An 18,512-nucleotide genomic window follows, 5' to 3' on the forward strand; every position below is an offset into this window, starting at 1 on the left:
GGAACAGAGGGAATGTTTAATAGAAACAAGCCTCCACTTCTCCATTTTTCATCTGCTCCTGGTTTTGGCTTACTACAAATTATGATGTGAAATACTGACCAAACATTGGACATGTAAACATGGCTTTTACACTGATATTTCTCGTATGGTAAAGTGGTGTCTAAGTAAGGCCTCTTTCACACTTCAGTTTTTTGCATCAGTTATAATCCGCCAAAAAGGCGGACAAGCGGATCCGTTGTCAACTGATGTGAACGGATGGCACAGGATCCGTTTTGAGACGGATCCTGAAAATGACGAAATTTAAAGGAATCGCTGGGAGAGAGAGAGAGAGAGAGAATTTTTTTTTTTTTGTCCGGCACCCAGAAAGAATTTCGGGTTAAATCAGTGTCTGGAGGATCCGCCACAGAAAAAAACGTTACAAGCTCCGTTTTGAAATCTTTGAGGATGGTGACGGACAGCAACTTTTGGCGGATCCTCAAAAAGAACCGATGCAACGGACAGCAATCCGTCACAATCCGCCATTAATGCAAGTCAATGGGGGAAAAAACGGATCCTCAAAAAAAATTGAGGATCCGTTTTTTTTCAAAACCTGGCGGATTGTGACTGATTGTAAAAAACGGAAGTGTGAAAGAGGCCTAAACTTTGATCTAAAGGGTAAGTTTACTCCTTGTGGAAAGTGACATGCCAGGTCTGACATATCAGTTTTCGGAGACTTAAACATCTTGAACTCTCCTCTAGGAAAATAAATATGCAAATTGTCTCTTCAGAGAGGAAGAGGACCTGAGCTCTAGTGCCACCCATTGGAAGTAGCAATCCTACTAGTCAATATCGACCCTTTAATAGGTGGCATTCGAGTTCAAATCCTCTTCCTCTCTGAAGAGACAATTTGTGCAAATACATTTTGGCATGACTATGTAAATACATGTTGCAGTTTTTATGGGCAATATTACTATTTGTTTAATGGTAGAAAAAGGAATGCCGCTCTGTTGACATTATGAGAATCCATGATGATTATATACTGACCTGAGTATATCCATATAGGCCAAGTATCTGTGCTACTGGGATAGTGGTGGATGAGTGGTGGTCTCCAATAACTCCAGCCAGCTGAGTACGTTCCTCACAGGAGTAATTAGGTATCACCTTATCTGGCCCGGACAGAAGATGTAAAGCACATTTCACGGCCAGTCTTACATCTAAGCACGAGTCATAAATATGATATCCCAGCGTAATATTGGGTAAAATGTCAGGATTCTTGTTAATATTATCAATAGCAAAAGAGAAGACCAGAGCATCCATATATCCCTGATATGAGGCCCTGTAAATGTGGAAAAAAGTGAGAAAATATCAGTCCTTGAGTTTATGTCATCATCTAGAAAAGGAATCTACTTACTGCTCCCCTTGACCTTACTTCAGTCTTCTTCTTGATTCATGTGGCTTCTTGAAGACTTTATTTGCTGTGAATTACCCACATTCTTTGTGGTTGGCGCCAATATCCCCATTGTTTATTTTATTAACAGAGTTGAGCAAATCTGTCTGAGCTGAATGAAATGTGCCTCGATATCATTTATCACAGTAACTATCAAGAATTATAATATCATGTCGACTATTGCTACGGCTTACACAATGACCACTTTTGGGCAATCTGCAATTTTTACAAAAACACAACACAAATTTTTCATCAAGTTCTAGAAAAATGGCAATCACTTTAGCACGATGTAGATGTTTAAACATTGCGATATTTGAAGTGTAAAATGTCACTCATGACCTCTTAGAGTTGAGAAGCCAGCAAGTAAATTCTGCACATAACAATCGGTGGGCACTTTTGTAGCTGACCATGTACAATAGTCATGTAGAAAAAAAGAGAATGAAAGGTATCTCAAAAAGACAAAGACTGCCAAATCAGATGTCAGGCTTTCTAAAGGCTTTTGACTGTAGGCAGCAAAGCAGAGCCAGAAACTAAGAAATGTAACCAAGTTTTAATGTCCTCAGTTTCAATGCAGGGGATTTGTTTTACCTTGTTTTATGGCTCTCTAGAATAAGTGATGATGGCTGGATCACATGCCATCCAACAAATAGAAAGATATATATCTTTGTACCGTGTTAGCCAGTAGATAGAAAAACATTAAGATTTGAGAGACCTCAGTGGTTGATACCTTTTATTGTCTAACTGAAAAGATGGTAAATTGCAAGCTTTCGAGACTACTCAGGTCTCTTCATCTGACATAGAATATTTTCTATTCTGTGCCTAATGAAGAAACCTGAGTAATCTCCCAAGCTTGCTAGATGGTGACAAAGTGCAATCTTTTCTGAATACTCAGGTATCTTCTTTGACTATTCTATGACTGATGAAGAGACCTGAGTAGTACTGAAACCTTGCAATGTGTTACCATCTTTTCAGCTAGCTATTAAAAGATATCAACCACTGAGGACTCTCAAATATTAATATTTTTCATGCCATTCTACAGAGTTTGATTGACTAATAGAAGCAAAGCTCTTATGAGTAGCTTGGTAAAAACACCATTCTCTGCAGTTATAGCCTTTGTGGACGGTGGTCACCTTTGACCACAGCATGATGGAAAGACATCTCCCCCTCTGATCTGATCAGTGAGTTTCCATGACCATGAGAGGGAGACATCCACTCCATCTAGAGGTTGTATCATAATCATAGATGGACATTTTTACAGTAAGAGTAGTGAGACTATATTACTTGCTGCCACATGATGTATTTGACCAATTTCATGAGAAACCCTGAAGTCGTTCTTGAAATCACAAGTCACATTTACAACATTGTTGATGATAAGTCATTAATTCATGAACATACTTTGATTGTGATATGAGAAGATATTATTTCAGAACTATTGGAAAATTACTTACGAAAAACACAATATAGATGTATAAGGCTCCTCGGGAGATATTTTATCCTGACTTCTTGTATGTACAGTTAACAATCCACCAATGATGATGTCTCCATCCTGGTAATAGTTTTTATAAACAGTTTTAGTTTCTTTAATCGGAAGGCTACAGACCAAGTATGAATCCTCAGATATAGTCAGAGTCACTAAGAAGACAGTGACATATAACATAACATTGCAGCAGTGATATGAAGCTCCTGTACTGAACATTACATCTGCCATAATACATGACTGATGAGGGAAAGTCAGCAAGACACACAACACAGAGAACACGGCACTCATCATCAGCTGCATTGTGCACCACACAACTCCATCCTCACTTTATATACAGTATGATGGGATATATTTTACATGGGAACAGATATAGTCTTGTTTCATCATACGTCACCCCGGATCTACTCCCTGCTGATTGTGGCCAAAACTGTTAAGAAAATATAACATTGTAGGATGAAATCATTTTTAAATGCTTTCAAGAAATAGCTAGAAATAATTATTCTGATCATGATGGAATTAAGCTAATTCTTCTTGTTTTCTTCATTCCTATTTTGAGATAAATTAATCATTTACGAAGTTACTAAAATGTTTAATCAGATTTCAATTTTGTAAGACATTATTTTCATTGAAGCCAAGGATGATGTTCTTAGAAAAATATATGGTAATACCATTCTGCCTAAAAGAGGCACCAGAACCCTCATGTGACTCCAAAAAAAAGTTAAGAAGTAATAAACATAGGAAACTAATTAATATATATTAATGTATGAACAAAATATTAAAATAAAAGAACATTACATAGGGATTTCAAAGTATTAAGATGCATACATTGATAGATTGATAGAATGCTAGGTCAAGGACCACTTATGTTTTTTTCTCTATTGGCATTCTTTTAAACAATAATTTCTATTGATTTTTAACATACTGTATATAAGGAAATGTACATTCAAAAGCATTTTCTTAGCTTCAAGATTCTTAATTTCAGTTTTTTATTATAACATTACAGTTTGTAAAGTCAAAATACATAATTATCAACACATAAACTCCCCACTACCCTCCCTCTTCCCAGACATGCAGGAAATCGTTGCATAGCTCTTGTGTGCACCTCTCTTTTCTTTCCATATATGTTCTTAATCCCAAACCATTATAGAATATTTAGTTTGCATCCATAATTTACAGTGGGGAAAAAAGTATTTAGTCAGCAACCAATTGTCCATGTTCTCCCACTTAAAAAGATGAGAGAGGCCTGTAATTGACATGATAGGTAGACCACAACTATGAGAGACAAAATGAGAAAACATATCCAGAAAATCACCTTGTCTGATTTGGTAATATTTAGTTTGCCAATTATGATGGAAAATAAGTATTTGGTCGTTAACAAAAGTTCATCTCAATATTTTGTTATAGATCCTTTGTTGGCAATGACAGAGGTCAAACATTTTCTGTAAGTCTTCACATGGTTGGCACACACTGTTGGTGGTATGTTGGCCCATTCCTCCATGCAGATCTCCTCTAGAGCAGTGATGTTTTGGGCCTGTCACTGGGCAACACAGATTTTCAAATCTCCCCAAAGGTTTTCTATGGTGTTGACATCTAGAGACAGGCTAGGCCACTCCAGGACCTTCATATACTTCTTGCGAAGCCACTCCTTTGTTGCCCTGGCGGTGTGCTTGGGAACATTATCATGCTGAAAGACCCATACACTTTTCATCTTCAATTCCCTTGCTGATAGAAGGAGGTTTTCACTCAAAATCTTATGACACGTGGCCCCATTTATTCTTTCATGTACACGGATCAGTCGTCCTAGTCCCTTTGCAGAGAAACAGCCCCAAAGCATGATGTTACCACCCCCATACTTCACAGTAGTTATGGTGTCCTTTGGATGCAACTCAGCATTCTGTCTCCTCCAAACATGATGAATTTTGCTTCTACCAAACAGTTCTACTTTGGTTTCATCAGACCGCATGACATTTTCCCAGTACTCTTCTGGATAATCCAAATGCTCTCGAGCAAACTTCAGATGGGCCTGGACATGTACTGGCTTAAGCAGGCAGACACATCTGGCACTGCAAGATCTGAATCCCTGGCGGGGTAGTGTATTACTGGTGACAGCCTTTGTTATGGTGGTCCCTGCTCTTTGCAGGTCATTCACTAGTTGTCCCCTGAGTGGTTCTGAGATTTTTGCTCATCGTTCTTGTGATCATTTTTACCCCACGGGGTGAGATCTTGCGTGGAGCCCCAGATTGAAGGCGTTGATCAGTGGTCTTGTATGTCTTCCATTTTTTTTTTATTGCTCCCACAGTTGATTTCATCACACCAAGCTGCTTGCCTATTGCAGATTCAGTCTTCCCAGCCTATTGCAGGGCTACAATTTTGTTTCTGTTGTCCTTCGACTGCTCTTTGGTCTTTACCATAGTGGAGTTTGGAGTCAGACTGTTTAAGGTTGTGGACAGGTGTCTTTTATACTGATAACAATTTCAAACAGGTGCCATTACTACAGGTAATGAGTGGAGGACAGAGGAGCCTCTTAAAGAATAAGTTACAAGTCTGTGAGAGCCAAAAATATTGCATACTTTTAGGTGACCAGTTACTTATTTTCTACCATAATTTGAAAAATATAACTTGCCAAATCAGACAAGGGGATTTTCTGGATTTGTTTTCTCATTTTGACTCTCATAGTTGTGGTCTTCCTATGATGTCAATTATAGGCCTCTCTCATCTTTTTAAGTGGAAGAACTTGCACAATTGGTGACTGACTAAATACTTGTTTCCCCATTGTACAGTTGTGCTCAAAAGTTTACATACCCTGGCAGAATTTTTGCTTTCTTGGCCTTTTTTCAGAGAATATGAATGATGACATCAAAACAATTTCCTCACTCATGATTAGTGGTTGGCTGAAGCCATTTATTGTCAAACTACTGTATTAAATGTGGCAGTACCAGAGAGTCCTTCTTGCAGAATTATTTAAAAAATTCCCATCTCAAAACGCTGGTGGCAGAGGTCACAGTTCATTTGACAACCAAGGATTATCGGTGAGAGACACAACTCCAATCCAGCAGAGGCAGTGGAACACTGGCAAAGTTATGGGAGAGTTTTCTCAGACCCTTCCATCGCCCTGGTCCCTAGGCATGGAGTACTCGCCCAAGGAGTGCAACATTTTGGAAGATGCTGAGGGAGTACCTTGCTCACCGTACCAACGTCCTCCGTCATTCCTCTGTGCCTTATAATTATTGGTTATCCACGCTGGACAGGTGGCATGAACTGGCTCTCTGTACTGCGCATGTGTGCTGTACTCATGGTCAATGGCCACATGGTGCCTTGATCTCTGGCAGTACCGCTTGTAGCGGCGGGAGTCGACTGGAACAGTCATTCGCGGTGCCAGTGCTCTAACGATGGAGCACGCTGATTATCCTCCTATGCGCCGCTTGTCCACGCCAAAAATCTCTGCTGTCATGCCCACTTTCTCTTAAGCTGGCCCCCCTGCCTCTAGGTCACCGGGTCTGTCTGCTGAAGTCTGTCGCAGTGTCAGTGCTTCGGGTACATAGTGCACTGTCCCCCTTGCTGCTCACATGCTGACAGCGGGGGGATTCACTCCTGCTTTGCGTGTTTTTTCCCTCAGCTTTCAGCCAAGTTCCCTGTCTAAACACACCCCTTCTTCCTGGGTAACGGGGCCTGTCCGTTCCCCTATTCCATCTCCCGGGAAACAGGGGAAGCAGCCTTAACGGTTCCGGACCCGGCGCAGCACAGGTACCCACAGCCCGGTCTTCCTAAGTCCGTACATATCTGGCCAATGAGTTCTTTATTGCAAGCATCATAGATGGCATGTTCTAATTTTCTAGAGCAAATTGTACATTACATCCAGAACAGTTTCACATTGAAGGACTTTGTGGCTTACATCAATCCACAAGAGGATATTAGTCTCAGACTTCAAAATGTCAGTGGTAAATCATTGCCACACAGATCAACTTTTTGACAGTTAGAGTGATCAATGAGTGGAAGAGGCTGCCACGAGAAGTGGTGAGTTCTCCTTCAATGGAAGTCTTCAAACAGAGGCTGGACAGACATCTGACTGGGATGATTTAGCAAATCCTGCTTTGAGCAGGGAGTTGGACCAAATGGCCCAGGAGGTCCCTTCCAACTCCACGATTCTATGATTCTATGATTTGGGTGATAATTATTCATACATATTTGCTTCATAATATATTCATCATCTTCTTCAAAGCTTCACAATATAATGTTGTAAAAGTGAAAGCAAGTTGGTGAAGTGTGTGGTAACTCATTGGTGAAAGTAATTGAAATCTTTAATATTTCTACATTGATATTATTTAGTTTCTTTGTCAAGAAAAGAACAGCTCCATCAAAACCACGTGCTTTTCCTATTAATTCATCATGCTGCTAAATTTGAGGTGACATTAGGGATGTAGATAACATCGGGGAACTGTAGTCCACATGGTACTGTGTCAATACCCACTGGGGTCTACCTATCTATTTGACATAGTTTGTGCAAAGCTGAATAGAGTTTCAGGCAAAACCAGATTTTGATTCAATAACATGTTGGATGGATTGTCTAGTGGAAACACCCATATCATAGAAGTCACATCTTCCACCACCACGCTCTCCAATTGACACATCTTGAAATCCAGCTGAAATGTCAAAATCTACAGCTTCTGGTCCAGAAGCTGCAGGGGCTCCTTTTGAAGTCCTTGTCCAACGAGTTCAGTATTAGTAGGTGATGGATGGTCAAAATCCAGCCCAGGAACAACAGGCTATGGTAGTTTTGAGTCCTGGCCCCGTGCTCTTCCACATGCTCTTGCTCTGGCTCATACAGTCATGATTTAATATAGACGATTTCTCCTTCATAATCCAGAGACAGACTACAACACAACCTAAGTGTTCATCCTATGCTCCTCAGACTTTCTATATGCACAGTAACTGCCTCTAGGAAGATGATGATGGTGGTGATTGTATTTGGTGCATTCAAATCACTGTCATCAAGCGGTCATAACAATTCGAAACAGAAGTATTTTTACAGAGATACTAAACTGTTCAATATGTGGCCTGTATTTTGTTTTTGGCAGCAAAATAGTGTTTATAACAAGAGTAAGACAAAGCAAACACAGTTGAATGTAGCCCTAAAATGACACTTTTTGTAGACCACAGATACAAGAGGCATCTCACAGAGATTTTTGAACCCCTCTCCATAATCTTTGAAAATTCTTGGAGAACAGGAGAAGTGCCAGAAGACTGGAGAAGAGCAAATGTTGTTCCTATCTTCAAAAAGGGGAAGAAGGTGGACCCAGGCAACTATAGGCCGGTGAGTCTGACTTCTATACCAGGAAAGATCTTTGAACAAATTATTAAACAACATGTATGTCAATACCTGGATAAGAATGAAGTGATCAAACAGAGTCAGCATGGGTTTGTAACTAATAAGTCATGTCAGACTAACTTAATTTCCTTCTATGACGGTATCACTGATTGGGTGGATCAAGGAAATGCTGTAGATATAGTATATCTTGACTTCAGCAAAGCATTTGACAAAGTCTCTCATACAATCCTTATTGAAAAAATGACTAAGTATGGACTAAGTATTCTGATTTGGCTTGTATCCTAAGTCATACTACAAGACTCGTTAAAGGGTTGATTGTGACTTGTAGGATCGCTACTACCAATAGGTGGCGCTGTAGAGTAAAAGTCCTCTTTCTTTCTGAAGAGGCAATTTGCATAAGTATGGAATGGACAAGGCAACTGTTAGGTGGATTCATAACTGGCTTAGTGATCGGACCCAAAGAGTGGTCGTAAATGGCTGCACATCCAGTTGGAAGAATGTCTCAAGTGGGGTACCACAGGGCTCTGTCCTGGGCCCTGTATTGTTCAACATCTTTATCAACGATTTAGATGAAGGAATTGAGGGTAAACTGATTAAATTTGCTGATGACACAAAGCTAGGAGGGATAGCTAATACTAGAGAAGAGAGAGAGAGGATTCAAAAAGATTTAAATAAACTGGAGAAGTGGGCAGCAACTAACAGAATGGTTTTTAACAGGGAGAAATGCAAAATACTACATCTGGGCAATAAAAATGAAAAAAGCATATATAGAATGGGAGGAATAGGGCTAAGTGACAGCACATGTGAAAAAGACTTGGGTATACTAATAGATCACAGACTGAATATGAGTCAACAGTGTGATGCAGCAGCAAAAAAGGCAAATGCAATTCTAGGATGTATTAACAGAAGCATACAGTCTAGATCACGTGAAGTCATTATTTCCCTCTACTCCTCTTTGGTCAGACCTCATCTGGAATATTGTGTCCAGTTTTGGGCACCACATTTTAAAAAAGACATCAACAAACTGGAGCAAGTTCAGAAAAGAGCGACCAGAATGGTGACCGGTCTGCAAACCCTGTCTTATGAGGAAAGGTTGCAGGATTTGGGAATGTTTAGTTTGCAAAAGAGAAGACTGAGAGGAGACTTAATAGCTGTCTACAAATATCTAAAGGGATGTCACATTGTAGAAGGATCAACTTTATTCTCATTTGCACAAGGAAAGACTAGAAGCAATGGGATGAAACTGAATGGGAGGAGACACAGATTAGATATTAGAAAAAACTTTTTGACAGTTACAGTGATCAATGAGTGGAACAGGCTGCCACGAGAAGTGGTGAGTTCTCCTTCAATGGAAGTCTTCAAACAGAGGCTGGACAGACATCTGACTGGGATGATTTAGCGAATCCTGCTTTGAGCAGGGGGTTGGACCAGATGGCCCAGGAGGTCCCTTCCAACTCTACGATTCTATGATTCTATGATTCTATGAGTTTCCACACTGTAAAATATTTAGTCTGTGTTTATATTTTTGACAGAAAAATAGGATATAGAAATAGGGTAACACACAGCAAAAAAAGTTTCATGGAGGCCTGATATGCTACAATTTGTAGGAAACAGAAACATCTGGCGTTTGACTGAGATACCAGACTGTTCAAAATGTGCCTTGTATTTTTAACATTTTTACCCCAAAATAGTGTATAGAGATAGGTTCACAGACAGCAAATACAGTGGAATGTAGCCCTGATATGGCACAATATGTAGGCCACAGATAGATCTGATGTTTGACTGAGATACCAGACAGTTCAATATGTGGCCTGGAATTTTTTAAATTTTTTTTACCCCAAAATACTGTGTAGACCTAGGGTAAAAGACAGCAAAAGCCGTGAAATATAGGCCAGAAATGCCACAATTTGTAGAACACAGATAGATCTGGCATCTGACAGAGAAAGAACATTGATAAATATGTGGCCTGGATTTCTTTTGGCCCCCAAAATTGTGTCAATGTGTAGGCTATGAAACTTAAAAAAAATTATTGAAGTACTAAAATTGTAAAATATTTAGCGCAATGATATGCGATGCGTTTGGCGTACAAAACACTGTGATAAATATATGAACTGTAGCTAAATATTTTTTGGTCAGCAAAATGGTGTCCAAAAATGTTGTAAGACACCCCAAAAAATACTACAGTACCACAAAAAAGGCCAGAATTTACTGTGCACTCAGGTGTGAGGCCTGGGACGGACAAAGCCATTTTAAATTGCTGGATTTTCACATTGTTGCATTAAATGATCTGACTGTAGTCTCCAGTGAGAACAATCAAATAAATGTAGAAAAAATGGGGGCTCTGGATTGCTTTGTAATAAAATTAGCAGGATTCATGCATGAAAAAAAATTATTCCTAGCTACGGATATCTGCAGCTAGGTATATATATTATAGGCAGAACCAGACAGCAATGGACCCTTTTGATGTATGCAGTGAGATCTATATACTCACATACAGTGCCTTCATGCCTTGCACTGATGTGGATATGCGCACATACACTCCCCTGCCTACCTAGCACTGCAATATATATACCCCATAATTAGCCCTTAGAAGGACTGCTTGTTTAGATGGATATGTGGATTGAACAATGGTAGACCCACACTAACTAATAAAAGCACAAATATGACCCTATCTCAGCAGCAGCCCTCCCTGCACTGTCTGAATCCGAATCTCTTATAGACCTGCCAGCCAATCACTGTAATACCACAACAAAGATGGCTGCGGCATTACAGTGTGTGGCAGACAATTTCTGCATGTTGATTGGCACTCTAAAGACCGCCAAAAATGCAGGGCAGAGACCCGGACTCCCTCCAAATAATCAAAAAAATGCTCTGTGCTCGCCGAGTACACCAAGTACAGTGATACTCGAGTGAGTAAAGAGTAGTGGTGAGCAAGTTCGCTCATCTCTACTCCAGTGTGTTGACTAGCGGCACCACAAAATCTTCCACATTGTCCAGCATCAGAGCCATTCTTCAACCTGGTCTTCCTTCATCCCCCCATCAAGAGTCCCAAGAGACATATGATCCCTACGCTGGCCACTCCTAGGAACTGTTTACTTTCCCTTGTAATTTTTTGGGCCTTTCACCATGCACCATTAAAGAGGGTCATGAAGAGATGGCGAGCAGTGATGCACAAACATTTGAGCACCCACTGCCAGAACTAAGCCAATTGGCAAATGTCTATATATGTCTGAAGAGGTGGAGGATAATCACGAGGCACAGTTGCCATCAGGTCAGCGTAAGATCGCAACTCAAAAGAAAAAAATAAAGATTATATTTAAAAACCCTCCGTCAGGCGCAATAGATCTGACAGGCACACAGTAATTAGTTTCACTTCTCTCTCCTTGCCCACTTATCAGAAAACCCCACCCCTCCTAGTTATCTCCTGACTCTACAGGCTCTGTGAACCCTGATATCACAGTGACTCAGCAGACCTTCTAGTTAGCAGATATCAACACTTTGGCTTCTCAGGCACATTGCGCCTGATTTCAACACAAATTGAAAGGTTAGTATTTTCTTTTTTTATTCATCACGATTGTGTATTTAGCTTGTTTTATGAAGGATTAATGCTAAGTTAGTGTACATAAGTACTGTTTTCTTAGACAAAAGGAGGGTGGCTTCTAAGGCACATTGCGCCCTAACGCATACTCTTTCTCTCTTGCTTCAGATTTTCTGCTGCAATTGCCAGAAAACAGTATGATTCATCTAAACCCCTTCATTTAGAAGAAATGAAGATTTTTTTGTTAGAAGATGATGAGGAAGAACCAGCAGTAACTGAGGATTTAGAGGAATCTAGTGACATTTCATCTGAAGATGAGGTAGCAGAATGTAACACTGATTCTGGAACAGAGCAGGATGGTGATGACACTGATACAGAGGAAACAGACACAGATCTAGCTTATTATTTGGGCAAAGATAAAAATACAAAGGACGTCCCAAGGACGTTCCAGAACAAACACCGACTCTACCACCTTCTAAAAGACGCAGTTGTACTACCTGCTCATTTGTATCTGGTTTCAGAAGGCTTTCTAAATATGACTGCAAAATATGTAAAGAATCAATCTGCCTTTCCCATGCAACTTTCGTCTGCCAGCCTTGCTTTTCTAAGTGTACCTGTGCTGCTTCTGCTGCAATTGAAACCACTGAAGATGAGTAGAAAATAATTAAGTAACATCTAAGTGCAATATCCTTTAAGTTTTTTTCCATAATTTTATATTTAAGCAATAGTTAAGTAAAGATAACTGGAGCCTATTTGGCGGTACTACCGAAAAGTGGTACTTTTAGTTTTAATAAGTTTATGGTTAATAAATGTTTTTTTTTGCATCTGATTTGGTGTAATCTCTTTTAATACATTCCTATGAAGGTCACTGACTACTTCTATAGTCCTGAAATTGAAATATGTAACTACTATAGGTGGTTTTCTGACCTATGCTTGTCAGGCACATTGCGCATGAACTGAGGAGAATCTATATTGCGCCTGACGGATATCAAATTGATGATTTGGAAGACGATGTGGTCAATGAAGAGGCCACTCATCCAGCCTGGCATGGTGGAATGCATAGTGTGCTTAGCAGTAGTAGTGCAGCGCTTACTAAGTGTATTGAGGGATACTCACTCGGCAACAGGATAAATGTAGACAGGCTCGGTTTTGCACAAAAAAAGTCTATGAGGTTTATTTTACACAGCATAACACGGTAGGCCCTGTTTGCATGTCACAGGCCTACCACCGTCCATAACATTTCAACACATGGTTTTAACTTGCAGTCCCTAAACACGCCGGACCTCTCTGTCCAGTGACCGTGGGCGATTGCACGGCAAACAGTTCATTAACGTTCATAGAACCTAACCAGCACCAACAGTCTGTGGAGGTACCTTACAGCAGCTCCTGCTCCAGACACTGACTCCTTGTCAGTTCTCTCTCCTGGGGAAGCTGCCTTGCTGGGATCACTATCCTTGTGACCAGGGCACTCCTGACAGTCCAGACCCTCAGAAGGTCGGTAGCTCCCCCAACGCAGGGACGTCACAGACTCTGCTCACACATGGCCTCTCCAGGTGCTATTCAGGATGTCCCCTGGGACCATCCAACACACAGGCCTCCAGGTCCATGGCCTCAACATGTGTTCTTCTGGAATTTAGCAACTTCCAACACACAGGTCTTCCAGGACCATACACTCTGACCACTCAGGTTCAGACATTCCACCATGTGACAAGACCTCAGTCACATTATATATACAAAACCACCACCATATGTGGGCGGTGTATGTGTGGCTAGCCGATCCCGCCCAGCTCTCCAGCTAGCCCTATATGCCCCCCTTATAGGTAAATAAACTCATGGAACTACAAGTCCCAGCACAACAACGTCATTTTTTGGCTTACAGTGCAGAGGACCACTGCGACACATACTGGCCATTTACAATCATGACAATCACTGATCAACCACAATCAAGGAAACGCCTGCACGAATATCCTGAGGAACACATACAGTGCCCCCTAGCTGTAACAGGAGTCACTGCATCACACAGTGCAAAGAGGGATGGATCATTAGCATGAAAACAGGCAAGACGAGGTAGTGGTTTGACCAGAGGGGAACTTGGTCAACTGTTCGACAGAGCTCCCCACTCAACTAGATAACAGGCCAATGGTGCGTTGTTCCCTTGTATTTGTTTTTTTCTGAAATGCCTTGAGACAAAACAATGTAATTTGCAGCATCTGCCATGCCAAGCTGAGAAGAGGCAAGATCACTGCCTAGCTGAGAACCACCAGCATGCAGGAGCACATGGCTGGCAAGTACTCAAATAGGTGGATGGAATGACTGAGAACAAAATCTGTGTTTGAAAGTGAAACTTAGCATTGATAACGAGTCCCACACCATGCAGGCATGAATGGAGACTTGGTCCTGTTACCTATAATCCTTTCCTACAGCCGATTCTGCTTGAAAAAGGCATGCTTGTGCCAAAACGTTGCAGAAGATAATCTGTCTTTCTATTGAGTTTTCCTTATTTTTGCCTTTTTGTATGGTGGTGGTATTTGCCTCGTTGTTCTACAATGGACAATCAATTTTCATTTGAGTGCCCAGGCATTGAAGAAGTGTCACATGTAGTTGCCCAGGACCTGGTTGACAAAAAATCCAAGACGATATTCAGATGTTTACAGAGAGCTCACCAAAAATCTGGAAGTAAACTGCACATCTCGATTGGACACAATGTGACAAGGAAATCCGTGCAGGTGGAAAATATGTTTAATGAAGATGTCAGCCAGTTCAGGAGAAGACGGAAGAACAGACAACGGGATAAAATGTGCCATTTTGGAGAAGCAATCCACAGCTACCCAGATGATGGTGCTACCCTCGGACATGGCAAATTTGTAATAAAGTCCATTGCTATGTGCTGCCGTGTACCAGATGGCAGGAGAGTACAGGTAGGAAGTCATCTGGGGACCATATTGCTGGCACAAATCGGACAGGCAGCTACGTAAGCATAGATCACCCTCATCTTGGATGGCCACCAGTAGTGTCGATAAATTAATTGTAGTGTCTTCCTTTGTCCTGCGTGACCAGCCACCTTGGACGAGTGGCCCCATGACAAAACTCACTCCCTCTCAGATTCAGCCACAAGAGTTTTTTCCAGGGGGAATTCACAACAGGCTGACTGGAGCGACAGTAACCATCTTGGATGGTTCAATGATAAATTGAGAGTCCTCCTCTTGGTCCTCAGATAGAAATGAGCGAGAGAGGGCATCAGGTCTGACATTCTTGTCACCGGACATGAAATTTAATAGAAAGTTAAAGCCGGCAAAAATCAAAGACCATCTAGCTTGGCGTGGATTAAGTCTCTGGGCGGACTGTAGATACACTACGTTCTTATGGTCCGTGTAGATAACCCACTGGATAGATTGCGCCCTCTAGCAGATATCATCACTCCTCCAAAGCCATCTTAATGATGAGTAACTCCCAGTCCCAGATGAAGCAGTTATGCTCTGGAGCGGAGAAGGCCTTAGAGAAGAAACCGCAGGACATGCGGTGACCTGAGGAGGATTTCTGAACTAGCACAGCTCCAGCCCCTGCATTCACCTCTGGGAAGAACTGTATGTTCAAATCTGGACGATGCAGAATGGAAGCAGTGGAGAAGGACTGTTTAAGAAAGCGAAAGGCCTCTTTAACCTCGGAGGACCAGTTGTTTGGATTGGCTCTCTTTCTGGGCATAGCAGAGATGGGAGCAGTCAGATTGGAGAAGTGATGAATGAATTGTCAATAATAGTTAGCAAAGCCAAGGAATCGCTGTATTGCTTTGACTCCCATGGGTAGCATCCATTTAAGGATTAAAGAGAGTTTCTCAGGATCTGGGTTGCCCTCCCAGGGCTGTGGGGTACTCGGTCCCAGGCCGGTGTCAGTGGGATGTGTCACAGCAGCAGTGACCCGGTCCGTGGCCCTGGGCATCCAAGTAATGGGGAAATGTAATGGTGTAATGGAATAGTTTGTGATGCCACCTGTGGTGTTCGGCAAGGGAGATGTTAAGGCCTCTTTCACACTTCAGTTTTTTGCATCAGTTATAATCCGCCAAAAAGGCGGACAAGCGGATCCGTTCTCAACTGATGTGAACGGATGGCACAGGATCCGTTTTCAGACGGATCCTGAAAATGAAGAAATTTAAAGGAATCGTTGGCGAGAGAGAGAGAGAGAGAGAGAGAGAGAGAGAGAGAATTTTTTTTTTCTCCGGCACCCAGAAAGAATTTCGGGTTAAATGAGTGTCTGGAGGATCCGCCAGAGAAAAAGACGTTACAAGCTCCGTTTTGAAATCTTTGAGGATGGTGACGGACAGCAACTTTTGGCGGATCCTCACAAAAAACAGATGCAACGGACAGCAATCCGTCACAATCCGCCATTAATGCAAGTCAATGGGAAAAAAACGGATCCTCAAAAAAAAATTGAGGATCCGTTTTTTTTCAAAACCTGGCGGATTGTGACTGATTGTAAAAAATGGAAGTGTGAAAGAGACCTAAGCTGACGCTGCAGACAGATCCGCTGGGACTAATGGTATGGTGCAGCAAAGATGTAGTAGCTCCCCACAGGTGAAGCTATAGTCCCAGGGCAGTGTAGATGTGGTTGGCATGGTGATGTAGCAGTGCCGTAAGGGTAGGAAGCAGACAAGACACAGCGAGGTGCAATTTCTGTACCTTTACTTGATAACTGCAGTCCAGGGTCCTGATTACAGATGGTAACTGAGCAGGCTAGCCTGGAAGCAACTCAGGGATTCTCTCTCACAGACGGGATGTGCAGTCTCCTTCCTAGTGCCTTTTGGTGTGAAGCACTCCAGTACTTAGTTACTCTAGAGTTCCTCCTGTCAGATGTTCCCAAGAACCTCACTTGCACCGCAGACAGCTGTAGCCTCTCTCGGGGACTCTTCTCTAGTCCTGCCTCTCTATCCAAACTACTGTTGTGCCTCAAGTCTCAGATGGGAGTAGGGCATTTACAGCCTCCTACTCCTCTGGTATCTGCTGTAGGACCTTTAGTATCCGTACAGTCGTGGAGACCAGGCTCCAGTTTGTGCGCTCTCAGCTGAGGGAGCTCTCCTTCCTAGCTCAACCTCCAGCTTCTTTCCACATGTCTGCACACTTCACCCTCCGCAGACTATCTGACCACTCCTTCCTCTTGTCCCTCAGAGGGCACCCCTCCCCTCAATCCTGGTTCAGAGTTCCCCCTAGTGGCCTGGAGTGGAACTGTGTTGCATGTATGGATTGACTGCGAGAGAGACCTATCATTGCCTCCAAGCCCGGCATTACCCTCCCCTGGAGGAAGGCAAAGCCACTGTGGCGACCATACTCCTGGGGGCGCCACAGATCCATCGTGAGTCTGGTGTCTGAGATAATGTAAACCAAATAGGGAAGGGTAGACTGTTCAAAAACGCATTTCTCTTACTTGGTGTAGAGTCGGTTCTCCCTAAGACGCGGAAGAACTTGCCGAACTGCTCGTCTGTGCGAGGCCAGATCCGGGAAAAATACCAAAATATCATCCAGATACACAACAATTCAGGAATAAAGCAGGTCCCAGAAGATATCATTGACGAACTCTTGAAAAACTACTGGTGCATTACTGAGACTGGACGGAATGACTCGGTATACATAAAGTTTGTCCCTGATGTTGTAAGCCGTCTTTCATTCGTCTCCCCAGCGAATGCGGATTCAATTGTAGCCACCTCTTAAATCTAATTTGGTGATGATGTTGGCACCTCTTAATCGATCAAACAACTCAGGGATCAGTGGGATAAGGTATTTATTTTTCACCGTGATCTGGTGATACCCCAATAGTCTATACAGGGTTGGAGTGATCTGTCTTTCTTTTTAACAAAGAATAAACCAGCCAATGCAGGAGAGGAGGACTTCTGAATGAACCTCCTGGCCAAATACTCCTGAATGTAGTCCGACATATCTTGAGTCTCAGCTGGGGACAGAGGGTAAATTTGGCCTCTAGGGGGTGTAGATCTGGGAATCAATTCGATAGGACAGTCATACGGCCTGTGGGACAGCAAAGTCTCTACTTCCTTTTTGTCAAAAATGTCGGCAAAGGATCAATAGGCAGACGGCAAGCAAGGCAAAGAAGCCGGAGAAGACGGGGCCTTAACCAGACATACTGGAGCCAGACATAGTAACATAGAAACATAGTTATTAAGGTTGAAGGGAGACTTTAAGTCCATCTAGTTCAACCCATATCCTATCCTAACCTGCCCTAACATGTTGATCCAGAGGAAGGCAAAAAAAAACCCATGTGGCAAAGAGTAAGCTTCACATTGGGGAAAAAAATTCCTTCCCGACTCCACATACAGCAGTCAGACTAGCTCCCTGGAACAACGCAATATTAATGAAACTAGTGTATATACCCTGTAATAATATACTTTTCAAGAAAGGCATCCAGTCCCTTCTTAAATTTTAGTAGGGAATCACTCATTACAACATCATATGGCAGAGAGTTACATAGTCTCACTGCTCTTACAGTAAAGAATCCACGTCTGTGAGTATGCTTAAACCTTCTTTCCTCCGGATGTAGAGGATGCCCCCTTGTCCCCGTCACAGGTCTAAGAGTAAAAAGATCATTAGAAAGGTCTTTGTACTGCCCCCGCATATATTTATAAATCGTAATAAGATCACACCTAAGCCTTCGATTCTCCAAACTAAATAACCCCAAATGTAATAACATGTCTTGGTATTGCAGACCCCCTAGTTCCCTAATAACCTTGGTCGCTCTTCTC

The 18,512-nt window shown here is 42.1% G+C and overlaps 1 protein-coding gene across 1 annotated transcript in view; it reads right to left on the minus strand.

The window, feature by feature from the left end:
• Window positions 1-3,134, minus strand: part of LOC141098860 (vomeronasal type-2 receptor 26-like) — a 185,798-nt gene extending 182,664 nt beyond the window's left edge. Inside the window, exons 1-2 of the mRNA XM_073586818.1 lie at window positions 2,875-3,134; window positions 1,024-1,315 (exon numbers count right to left, since the gene is read on the minus strand). Of these exons, the coding sequence (XP_073442919.1) occupies window positions 1,024-1,315; window positions 2,875-3,134 (552 nt within the window). The remainder of the gene's footprint in view (window positions 1-1,023; window positions 1,316-2,874) is intronic.
• Between the last annotated feature and the right edge of the window lie 15,378 nt (window positions 3,135-18,512).

This window comes from Dendrobates tinctorius, unplaced genomic scaffold, assembly GCF_039654945.1.
Source record: "Dendrobates tinctorius isolate UK_male_01 unplaced genomic scaffold, ASM3965494v1 ptg000095l, whole genome shotgun sequence".
Classification (NCBI taxonomy): Eukaryota; Metazoa; Chordata; class Amphibia; order Anura; family Dendrobatidae; genus Dendrobates; species Dendrobates tinctorius.